General features: G+C 46.6%; 1 protein-coding gene across 1 annotated transcript in view; it reads left to right on the top strand.

Moving 5' to 3' along the window:
- BARX2 (BARX homeobox 2) overlaps positions 1-11,643 on the top strand; it is a gene marked incomplete at both ends in the record, with an annotated part of 31,595 nt that extends 19,952 nt beyond the window's left edge. Inside the window, 3 exons of the mRNA XM_080631732.1 lie at positions 7,821-8,118; positions 10,260-10,344; positions 11,392-11,643. Coding sequence (XP_080487858.1) covers positions 7,821-8,118; positions 10,260-10,344; positions 11,392-11,643 — 635 coding nt within the window. The remainder of the gene's footprint in view (positions 1-7,820; positions 8,119-10,259; positions 10,345-11,391) is intronic.
- Between the last annotated feature and the right edge of the window lie 921 nt (positions 11,644-12,564).

Below are 12,564 nucleotides of genomic sequence, written 5' to 3'. Positions count from 1 at the left end.
AAAAAAGTAATAATCTTCTTTATATATAAATTTTCTTCTTCACTGAGGATCTGACAAGGTCCTGGCACACTCCTCTGTTTGACAGCCTGGAAGAAAGGGGAGGAGAACAGCGCATAGCACCAAGAAGGTGCTTGCTTCCATCTTTCCAGCAGTTCAAGAGAAGCTCAGCAGGGCTATCCTGTGATAACACGAAGCAGAGTGATTCACCCCAGGATAGCAGCACCACCAGGACTCCCAGTTCAACATGAATTCCTATCTCCTGCCCCACCAGTGCAGCCCTCAACAACACCAGTTTGTTAGAGTGGTTATCACCAGCCCTGCCGGAAGAACCCTGGTGCCATGCTTTAGGGATTTGGCATCCCTGGAGACACTGGTGCTGTAGGTGAGTGTTTGGGTTGTGGTTATAAGGTTATAACCACCCCACATCCACATCCTGCCCGTGGCAGCAGGGAGTGAGGCAAGTTCTCCTTCAGGCTCAACGTCTGTTCAGGGCCAATTACTTACTGCGTGTACAGTGCCTTCAACACATAAAAAAGCACAACATAAATATCAAATGTCATTATTAAGCGAGGATTAATTATCTTTCTGGTTGGTTTTTGTGCAGGCCTGCGGCACGCATGCCTCACATGCATTCACACTTATTCATTACTGTTATTATGGAGAAGTTAGACTGAAACATTGCGTTGATGAATCGCTAACGGGGACAGGCTTGGAAGGGAAAACCTGGATCTCACTGAGGAAACTGGGCTCAGTTGCGTGGTAAGAGATGCTTTGAGGAGGAGCATTTAGCTGTGATACGTTGCATTCAGTTGAAACTAGCATTTACGGACACCAGTGGTTTTGTTTGCAACTGATAGAGCTGGAAACTCACTCAAAAACAATACAGGGGCTGTTCTCTAATGTGCCTAGGGGAGGTGAAATAGGACACATGGATGAGCCCTATTTTTCCCCCAGCTAAGAAGCTGTTGTCAGAAATTACCCTTTGAAAAGGTGCTGCCTTTCCCCCCCACTTCCACTTGGCTCATCACAGAAGGTGCAGGCTCCTGAGGAACTGGCCTTCAGCTCTCCAAAAAAGGCTCATTTTAGCTGTGCTAAAATTAGCTGCACTGATTTTCATTTCTTCTCTGTTTTCCTTCTGTGGACACACGCGGGTGAAATCCTGGCTCCATTGGAGCTGATGGGCATTTTGCCATGGACATGGGTTGGGCTTGGATTCTTCCACAAGGGAGAGAAGCCATTTGCTACCAAGAGGTCTTTGGCTGTGTAGCTGAGCTGCATTTAGTTTAGCAAGTCTCACAGTCTTTGTCAGGCTAATATAGTTCATTCAGTTGAAGTGGAAATAGGATGCGGTGTGAACTGCACCTGCAGTCTTTGTTTGAGGAGCACTTAGACTTCAGGGAACCTCACTGCGTGCTATTTTGGAGCACCACCGGTGTCTCCTCATGCTCCAGCCCTGCACTTCGATTCCAGGGAAAAAAGCTCTGCTTTCCTGTAGCCACTGAGGCACTCCTGCTTCCCAGGGAAATATCGGCTCTGTGCATTTAGCCTGAGTCTTGAGTTCTTTTTGGAAGCTTTCAAACCCTTCCCCTCTGCTCATCTGCAGAGCCTTTAGCTTAGCTGCTAAAGGTTTCCACGTGTAACCAAAGAACAAGAGAGCTAGTAGGAAAAGAAACAAAAAAAAACCAAAGAGAAATCTCCTCTCCCACAACAGCACTAACTCTCAGTTAGGTGACCAAGATCTTGGATGCTGAGATGCTGGAGAAGAGGAATGGCAACCAAGATAACTCTCAAGCATTCCCAGTTCCATCATTCCTATGTAATATGCAATAGCCACAGCAAGATCAGATTATAGAGCTGAAGAATGGCACCTTTAAAGGGTCTGAGGATCATATGCAGGTTTTCCAGCTATTTCAATTCTCAAAGAAGGGTAGGCTCTGTAGGGTTGTTTTACAGTACAAGTGGAAAGAATGAGAAGAGAATCAATGTCTGCACTGCTGATAGGAAGGATTCGTGATGAATTATCTGTCACCACCTCTCTGGCCAAGCTTTGTTTGACAGGGATGCTAAAAGCATTGACACCCATAATAAGGTACCACCTCTGGGCTTGAGACTTGGGTGACTTGTGCAGGGGACAGCTTCAGACAGGCCATGTCTGGACTTGCAGCCCATTACAAGAGGACACAAGCGGGGTAGCTAGCTCTGAAAGCCCATCTGCATCAGTGTGTTGCAAGGACCGCACCGTGCAAATACACCAACTCATGTCTTGGAAACTGTCAGGCTGTCAACACATTGTTCACAACCTAATTAGCCCACCTCTCCTCAGGCCATAATTAGCTCAGGTGCAATCATAGCCTGACAGAGCTGTGCTGCTCCCCATTCTGGAGATAGCATCCTGGATCTATGCACAGCACCATGCTGCAGAGCATAAATGCCACCCAGGTCATCTTGTAACTTAGGATCCAAGTGTTTGTTAATGACAGCGCTCCAGTGGGCATCTAGGAAGGGACTATTTCCCTTTCCTGGAGTCCTGGTTGTTTCCCTTGAACCTTTTCCTAAGCACTTGTTCCCAAGGGGAAATGAATTTGCCTGGTATATGCACAGCCCATTGCTGTTCTTTTTCCTTTTGCCTTTATGTCCTTATCAAGGCACTTGGTGGAGCGCAGCACTGATCTTGGAAGAATCTGATGCAGGCTGCCTTCTCATAGTTTATCATAATGTGGAGCTTAAGGAAAACATCAAGAGTAAATGAGTGCAGGTTTTTACTTACACAGTGGGTTAAGGGCAGGGTTTTGTGTGTTATTGGGTAATATAACACATGGGGTAAGGTCTACCCTGAGAGCAGGAATTGCTATACTTCCCTCAGTGGGGTTTCTGATGGGCAGGAGAGGTGGCAGGTCCATGCAGTGGTGGCTGAGAAAGCCGAGCAGAAGGAGCACAGCCCTTGCTGAGAGTCATGTTAGGTCTCTGGTCCATTGAGCTAGCTCTAGCAACCATAAAGCAAAGGAGCCCACACTGACCTGAGAGGACATCCTGTGTCCTGGGGCACACAGTGGGTATTTGGCTGGTGTCTTTAGCCAGCTGCGTCCTGAGTTTCTGGACTGTACTGGGTCACTGGGAATGGCCTGGCTGGCAAATGTCTACTTTTGGGGATCTGTGGTGGATGAAGTAGATGTAATGCCCTCTCACCTAAACCAGCTGTATGGTTCAGCTCATTCTCAATGTTTCCTTGCTGCTTTTGCCTCCTTTGCTTCGCTCAGGGCTTGCTTCTTCCTTCCAGTAGGCTGCCTGCTCCTTCAGCAAAATGAAGTTCTTTCCCAAATGAACTCAACTCCTTGGTTTGCTTTTGTTTTGACACTCAGGAGACGACAGATTTATAGACCTTCCTGAGTCGTAAGTTCATTTTCTTTCATTATTTACCTTTCACTGCAGCCCATTCTGAGTGAGATTTCATTCTGCCTCTGAGCGGGGCTGCCCTGCCAAAAGGAGCTTACCCATAAATCATTCCTTCCTTTTTCTTCCTTTCCAAAACAGCATTAGCTGAATTTGCCTAGGAGGAAAATTGTTCTGCCATTGCCGGCAGTCAAACAGTGCAATTAATTAGTGCTTTCCCTTTTCTCTTCCCTCCAGTCTGTCATCTGATGGGCTTGAAAGTCAGCCAGCGAGGAGGGGAAAGGGGAAAAAGGAGGGGAAAAGATGTGTTTGAAATATTTCTTTTTAATTAGAAAGGGATCTGGTGTCCTGGTGGTACCAGCTGCGTCATGTCTGGTGCTCAGAAGCACCTTAGGAGAAACATCCCAGCATGGAATGGTTTGAGTTGGAAAGGACCTTAAAGCTCATCCAGTTCCAACCCGCTGCCATGAGCAGGAACACCACTGGACCAGCTTGCTCCAAGCCCCTGTGTCCAACCTGGCCTTGAACACTGCCAGGGATGGGGCAGCCACAGCTTCTCTGGGCACCCTGTGCCAGCGCCTCAGCACCCTCACAGGGAAGAGCTTCTGCCTAAGAGCTCATCTCAGTCTAACATTTGACTGTACTGCCTCTTGGTTGTTGTAGGTGGAAACAGTAAAGTGCTTGGTGCATGTTGCTGCGTTAATTCCTCATTTTCTGTCTTTTTTGGGCTTCGGTTTGGTTTTCAAGTGCAAAGAAGCAGTGGGTCAGGATTGGAATAGGTGCAATGCAGGAAAAGGCTGGGTTTAGCTGAAGCTGTTCTGAAAGGCAGGGAAAGGAAGAGCGCTCCCTTTCCGTTGCTTCCCATTTTGGGAGACAGAGCATGTCACAACAGTGCTGAGCAGACAAGAGCTGCTTGCCAGCATTTAATTTGTTGAAGATTAAGAAATTATTCCATTCTTACAATACCGTTTGAATTCTGGGGGATGTGGAACTTAGATCTAGCCTCAGATTTCATAGTGTTTGGAAGCAAAGGCTTTATCAGGGTAAGAACTGGATGGATGGTTTAAGGGGAGTCATGTTAATAGTGTACCTAGAGACAATGGGCTGGCCCAACTTCAGCTACCTTTGAACTTTGGGATAACTATATCCAGAAGAGGACATTGAACTTAGGCTTGTTTCTTTGTGATCTAGAAGCTAGCTAGGGCACTGTAAAGGCTGTTTCTGGTTTCCTCTATCTGCAAGGAGAGTTCAGTGCTGAAGCATTGCCCCTTTTCTGGCCAGCAACAACCTCAAACCTTTTCTCTTTCTCTGAAAGCTGTCCTTATCCTATGCCCTACCCATCCTATGTCCTCATCAGGCTGAGGGCAGAAAGCTGAGAAGTCTTGTACACGGCTGGGCTGAACATCAGCAGATGCCTTCATTATTTACAGTGGTTTCTAAAAGCACCGTCGCAACTGTTAGGGTCAAACCATAAGCAAAGGCTTCTCTTTCAAGCACAAATGATAAACAAATCTAAGACGCTTGGTGTCAACAGCCTCGGCAATCTGTTCACCACCTGGAGCTCAAAGCAACCCGGCAGTTGCAACCCACTAGTAGCACAGGAGTAGAACAGCCGTAAGGAAATCAGTGTCCTGACGTGGGCACCAAAAATAAGCCCATGCTGAGCTTTTCTGAGCGCTTGGCCAGGTCACAGCTGCTGGCTGCTGAATGTTTGGGAAATGTATCCCCCCATTCAGGTGCTCAGCACTTGGAAGCGTGGACCTGAACAACTCCAATGTCATCTGCTTCTCTAAAACCCAGCCAGTTCTACTCTGCAAAACCAGCCACGTTCTCACTGCCCATCGTGGAAGGAGAGAAGCAGTGCTTTTATTCCCCATCCTACCTGATTGTTAGGAAAATAGCCTGAAGAGACTTCCCTCTGTTTGACTGAGGCAGATCTTAACCTCTGGGACCATTATAGCAAGCCTGCCCCTACTCCAGGCAGTCCCACATGCTGCTTCCATGCCATACAGGAGAGCAAATATCACTGATATTTGAGCAGCCTGGTCTAGTGGAAGGTGTCCCTGCCTATGGCAGGAGGTTGGAACTGGATGAGCTTTAAGGTCCCTTTCAATCCAAACCATTCTATGGTTCTATAATTCTGATTGTTCTGATATCAAATACCTTTGCTGACCTCCCTTGAAGAAAGTTCCTTGTAAGAATGCCTTTGGTTTTGGTCACTTGGAGCGCTGCAGGGGCTTCTGAGCTCTGCTGATTTATTACTCCTCAGTAATCTTGTGGTTTGTGGAGAGCTGTACTGCAAATATACAGGGGTACAAGGGTAAAAGTATCAACTAACCAGTGATCTGGTGCCAAAAGTCACCCATAGGCAAGGACAGGTTTCAGGTTGAGATAAGGCTCAGAGAATGAACCTGCAGAGGAGCAGGAGCTCTGTGATGGGATGATTTGAATCAGGACTCCCTAACAGGAGGATAAGGGGATACAGTAAGACTGGATCCCCTCCTTTAAGGTGTGTAAAGCTTGGGAGTCAGTTTTCAGTCTCCTTCTTCAGAGCGGGTTGGAACTGGCGTCTGTGAGGCCTCTTCTTGTTCAGCCTCTGTGAACAAGAGCAGAAGAGCCAAGTCCCATTGACGAACCTCATCGCTCCCCTAGGAAAATCTCTTATGGTAGAGGTGGCTTCAGATTCCTGCACAGGACTTTTGGATATAGGCTATGGGAGCTGGATCTGTTTTACCTTTTGTGTAGCTGGGTAAATGAATATCAGTGAGGGCAGCATTAGTAGTGTAAAGCAAAGGACAGGGCGCTCTATCCTAATGCATGGTCTTGGAGCAGCCACCGAGGTTTTAAATCAAGGCAGAATTCCTGCCAGGTTCCTTGGTGATGCTGTAGGACAGATGAAAAAGAGCCGCAGAAAGAAAAGGTCGATTTTGCACAAGCTAAAGGTTGCCTGGAAATTCTAATCTCATCTCTCAAGAACTTCTTTGGTGCTTTGTTTTAAAATCAATGGAGATAGCTTGATGTTTGGCATTGCAGAGATGTGGAGGAGAAAGCAAGGCTTAAGCCCCGGTCTGCCTAAACCCCAGTTTGTAGTCCCAGTCTTGTTTAAATCCCAGTCTGTTGGGATTTAAAGCGTTTTGGCAGTAGTTTTCCAAGCTTGCTTTGTAGGTGGCTGGATTTTGCCCAGCTTGCAGTGTTTGTGGAGGGAAGTGATAATCAACAAGCTGTGTGATTCCTCAATGTACTCAGTGCCTGGGACTTGATTTGTGCCATCGCAACCCTTCACTCAGGGGAGGAGGGTAAGAATGCCTTCATACAGGTATATATAAATATATATATATAAGGTCATCAGCAGGCCAAGCTGACAGCTCCTTACTTCCACTGCAACAAGTCATTCACCAAAATAGACTCATGGAGGCCTACAGATCATTTTCATTAGTGGTGATTCACATGAAGAGTTGCCCAATCAGGCCTGCTGGTGTAAGGTGTTCCTTTCCACAACACCATTTATCTAAAGATCTCAGAATCCTTTATGTACATTCAACTTTAATCCACGTTTTACCTCCAGTGCAGTAGGTAAGGAGGGTTGCTTCCATTCTGCAAATGAGGCAAATGGAGGTACAGAGCAAGAGAGTGACTTGCCCAAAACTGTGCAGTTTGGTTGCAGAGTTGTAGGGGATACTCTTGTGCACTGAGCAGAAATCTGTCTATAGCTGTAAGAGGTCTGATGTGATTCAGAACTTCCTGTAGTGTAAGGGAACATTTAGATTTGTCACCCCAGAATGGCCCTGACCTTCAAGGATTGGAGGAGAATGGCTGGTTTGGCTTTAGGGCTGCTATCAACTGGTTGGATGTGGAGTTAAGAGTCAGTGAAGAGCTTTGCTTCTGATCTGTTCCTCCTCATCTGCCTGTATGGTCAGTGTAGATAGCAGAGGATGAAAGTGACTGTCTGGTTAGTAGGTAACCCTCAGTTGCCTACTAAAGGATGAGATGAATTGTGACTTGAACTCCACTGTCTGTTGCCTGTAAGGAGAGAATAGGTAATTATCTCAAGTGAACTCAGTGCTGGTGTCCAGAGAGAAGCAGACTTGCATGAACGGGGGTAGATGTCATTGTTTGCTTGGAGTTTAATCTCTTGTGGCAATCAGATGACTTCAATGGCAAGTGTTATAATAGCTCCTAAAAAACCAGTCATCAGTGGAAACACAGGCCTTCCTTTCCCTGTACTAGAGATATGCACGTCAAGATTCCCAGCCCAAGGAAACCTGTGAAGTCTGGGAGAAGGCACAGATCCAGAGAGAGGAATTGATTTGCTTGTGGTCATTAGGACAGAGTCAGGAAAGGTATTCCTCTCTCCCTACTCTCTCCAGTGCTCCCATTACCACACTGCCACTGAACTGGCCTTTATCCTCCTCTGCTTCCTCCCCTGCCAGGCTCCCCTTCTCTGCGGGCATACCCTCTCATCTCCGTCATCACCCGGCAGCCCTCTGTGGTCCCTCACCTCGTCCCTGCTGCCACCAGCTCTCGCGTGCTGCCAGCCCAGACCCCATCAGGCACTGCCAGCTCCGAGGCACCAGCCAGCGAGACCCATGGCAGCAGCGAGTCGGAGGCAGAGCAGCCCACCCCTCGGCTGAAGAAGCCACGCCGGAGTAGGACCATCTTCACTGAGCTCCAGCTGATGGGCTTGGAGAAGAAGTTCCAGAAGCAGAAGTATCTCTCTACCCCTGACAGGTAGGTCAGACTCTTCCACTAGGAAAAGGAATGAGCTAAAGGGCTGCTGTGGACCTGCTCAGCTCATCCCATCCTTACTGTAGTGTTCTGCCTTCTGGTTCCACAGAGATGCCTCTGGCATTGGCCAGTGGGCAGATGACCAGATTCAATTCCAAGGCTTAATTTTTCCTGGGATAGATAACTTTTCCACAGATAGATTAGCTCAATGGAAAGGCCACATGGTGATGTATGTGCTTGCTAGCAGGCATCCAGGCTCAGAGACAGGCAAAGTACTGAGCAGAAGGATCTCAGTCTTTCCCATTCCTGCTGCTCATGACAGAAAGGTGAAGCCTGTCTACCACTCTTGGTAGCAATTCAGTGAGAAGGTGGTGGCTTTTCCAGCAGCTTGGAAAACACACACAGGGTTGCAGAGAGTTGAAAGCTGCCTTGCCCTTGTGAAGGCACTTGCAAGAACCTTGTCTTTTTGAAGGAAAAGGGAAGGTCTTGGGGACTACTTGGTACCACGTGGAGAAACCAAACTAAGGAGAGGCTTTAGCTTTTTAAAAGGGCTTTGGATCCTATTCTGCAAATTGAAATGACAGGAGAAAGACCTGTCCAGTTCCTATGAAGTCTGTAAACCTAGAGAGGGTTTGGAGGGTACACCAGGCCTTGAACTCCACAGATGGCAGTGCCCCAGTATTTAAATTGAAGGTGACATTCTCTGCTCATTCTGCCTGTCACCAAATTTCACCGGCTTGGCCAGGCCGTATCACACAGTGTCAGAGCTCCTAATGCTCCTGTGCTGACTCCTTACAGCTTCACATAACCAGATGGTTGACACTGTTGATGAAGCACTTGAGGCTGTTAATTAATATTATCATATGACTGTTCCTTGGCTTTGGACATGTTTGAGGCTGATGAGCAATTCCTGTCCGTGTACCACTTCCCCTCTGTTTGTTTCCTCGGGTTTCTAGGCAATGCTGGTTACCCTAATGTGTGTGGCAAGAGCTGGTAACAGGTCCCAAAGTATGATCAGACATGTGCACTGAGGCAAGAAGCGTTAGTCAAGCAGGGTTTCTCTCTGTCTACTCATGGCTGGAAACGTGATGGCAAAGCAATGGGTTGTGATTCAGGTTTGGTCCTGAACACAAGATTGTACCCATGGCAGAGCAGCTGAAGCACCTGGTTTAGTAGTAGAAAGGGAATGCAGCATAACAGGGTAATGCCTGTGCTAGATTTTCCTTTTCACATAACAGTGTCTTGAAGTCAATGTGGTGTCTCTCAGATGTTACGTAGTGGCATAGGCAGTGGGCAGATCAAGGCTGGAGTGAATCCACAGTGGGAGAGAGCCATGAATCCATGCATGAGTTTGACAGCAAGCTGCTACAGATATGTAGGTGTTTGTGGATAGGAGGGCAAGTCTATTGCCCCAAGAGCCCACCTGAAACTGGAGTTTGATTATGAAAAACTTGGCCTTCACATTTTGTTTTACCCTATCCAAAGACCGGGAATGACTTGCCAGGAAGCTCATGCAGTCCAGAACACATTGGAACGTGGCTCTGAGTTGGAGCTGTCCCACCCGCAGGACTTGCGTGACTCTACAGGGCCCTTACCCAAGTGTGGTTGAGGATTTCCAGCTCCATCCGTTGTGCAACTCCATGACAAAGCTGGCAGATGCATGGAGCTATCACCTGTGGGGAAGGATAAAGAGTTACTTTGAGCTGCATTTGCTTCATATCCTGGGTTTTAACATAGAAATAATGAATGGTCTCAGAGGAACTTGCCTAGGTTGGAGATTTGTGGAGGATGAATCAGGATTATGGGCTGTCTGCCACATATAGCCTTAAGCTAAGCACGCAAATAATAAATTCATTTATAAGCCTGAATTGCCTATAATAGCAGAATGCAGAAGGAATTAATAGATTTAGATGTACTACTACTACGTGAGAAATGAGAAAGTATTAATACCCCTATTATGTGCATAGTGAAGAAGAAATAGGATGCAAAGAGCAGGCTGATGCTGGGCGTCTTGGTTCTTAGGTGATTGCTTCAGCCACCATAGACCTGTTTATCAGGGATGTGGTGTACCAGCAGCTGTCCCAGAGCATCTGAGCTCTTCTTGTACTCTGTAAGCTCATTTCAGTGTCTCTTTTGTCTCCAAGGTTGGACTTAGCCCAGTCGCTGGGGCTGACACAGCTGCAGGTGAAGACGTGGTACCAGAACCGTAGGATGAAGTGGAAGAAAATGGTAAGTGGTTCATTCCCTCATCCTTAAGAACAGATCTGGAAGCTGAGCACGGTGTCAGTGACCTGTGTCTGTTGAGATCCAGTTTTGGTTTATTCTTGATCACTTTTCTTAGAGACATCCTTTGTTCTTCAGATATTCATCCTGCAGCCTGGTGGGCTAGAGGGGCCCTTAGGCAGTAGGAAGGATACAAAGCAAAGGGATGAAAGGAATGAAGACAGAACAGAGGCAAGAACCAAAATATCTCCCTCTGCACTTTGAGCATTCCTGGGATCTTAATGCTTGTGAGATAGGTTATGTGCATAGACAAAAAAGATTGTGCTGTTTCATGGAAACCAGTGCAGTTTTGAGAGCTAATATCATTAGTTCTTGCTTTTCATATCTTCCTTTCATGTCTTTCACTTCTTCACAGCTTCATGGCCCTTTTCCAGTTAAAATGCTTTTAGAAAGGACAAGTGTCCAATAAATCCTGGTGGAAACCATGATGCTGTGACATTCTCAAGTGGAGATGTTTATGTATTCTGATCTGGCAGAGGAGATGCAGTTCTAGACCGTATCTCTCAATGTGTGTGACAGCTGCAGAAGTTACTGCCACTTAAATCCGGGATTAGCTTGGATACAGATCTTTGGAAGTGTCTTATTGCCGCAGTGATGGTGTGAAGGGAGAGGGGATTAAACACAGGATCAGACCTGGCTTGCTGACTCCCACCTCTTACTCAGATGAGAGGGGTCTCATTCCAAGACTTGGGCTTGGAATAAAGCAAACACTCAGGAAAGGAACTGAATCTTCTGTCCATAGTGATGAGGACTGCATGCCTGGGTTGCTCTTGGGCTTCCTGTAGGAACTGACATAAAGACCTCCAGAGTTCTGAGTGTCCTTGCTGGTGACGTTTGCATTTCATTCTGTTTCCATGAGAAAATGGGTGAACTCGCTCCATGAATGCAGGCTGAAATGGTGACCATGGATTCACTTTTGAGGCCAAAGCCGAGTTTCATCCTTCCCTGAAGGATGTCTCACATTGATCCTGATGGTTCATCTCGTTGCTCCAGGTGCTGAAGGGTGGACAGGAAGCTCCAACAAAGCCCAAAGGCCGTCCAAAGAAAAACTCCATTCCCACCTCGGAAGAGATAGAAGCAGAAGAGAAAATGAACAGTCAGGCTCAGAGTCAGGAGCTGGAGGGATCTCAAGCCCCCGAGGAGCCTAAACTGACAGAGGAGAAGCCAGAAGTCTCTTTGGAGACAGAGAAGTCTCCAGAACATATACCAGAGCCCTCCTCAGAGGAGACTACACCATCAAGTTAAAAGGGGAAGAAAGGAGGGAAAAAGAAAAGCAAAAAGAAATATTAAAGAGAAAAACCAAAACCAAATATATATATATGTATATATATATTTAAATATGTATGTAATTGTGTGTGTGTACATATATATATAAATATATATATATATATGTAGACCTTGTGTATAAGTCTAAAGATTGGTCACTTTGTGCCTTTGGGAATCAGCCATCATGGGCCATGGTGGGAGAAAGACCATGCTGGGACTGTGTTGGAGGGGTCGGTGTGATAGCTTAACTTTATCCTTGCCTTTTAAAGTAGTGCAGATGGACAGAGTGCTTGGTCTGGTCTCAGATCAGGGACAGTGAAGAAATGGGGAGCTCTGATAGCACCATTTCCTTGTGTAACCAGCACTTATTTGTGTTTGGGATGGGCCCTACTCCAAACCATTTCAGGAAGGAGCTCAGTTCCATCGCTTTGCTTTGGCCCAGTGTAAAGATCGAAGAGATCCACACTGGGTTTGGCATCCAGGTTTGATCTCTCTTGGTTGGTTGGGTGCCGTGTCTGTGGATTTGCAGTGATCCAGGATAAAACTTCGAATGAGAGGATGGGTTTGGATTTGAGTCTGCTCCAAAAGCTTTGGGATGCTTGGAGCTGGGATTGTTGCTCCGGGCCCACTTCTAATTCTTGTCAGGTTTTTTTCTAAAGAACACTTAAATGTTTCCAGGGCTTTGGGAGAAGGATGGATTGAAGAAGTTGCTGCAGAAAGTTCACATTTGTCTAAGATGTGTGCCAAGAATAGACGTGCATCGTGTTTCATAAAGTCTTGTTAAGGGTGCATTTTGCCCAAAGGCTGCAAGAGATGTATTCAGATAACCTTTATTTTTTAATTAAAAATGAAATATCTAAATAAACCAGTTGTTGTTGTTTCTCTTTCAGTGCTAGACAG

Source organism: Psittacula echo, assembly GCF_963264785.1.
Source record: "Psittacula echo genome assembly, chromosome: 18".
In the NCBI taxonomy this organism is placed as follows: domain Eukaryota; kingdom Metazoa; phylum Chordata; class Aves; order Psittaciformes; family Psittacidae; genus Psittacula; species Psittacula echo.
The sequence above is the reverse complement of the archived record's forward strand: the minus strand, read 5'-3'. Positions and strand labels throughout refer to the sequence as shown.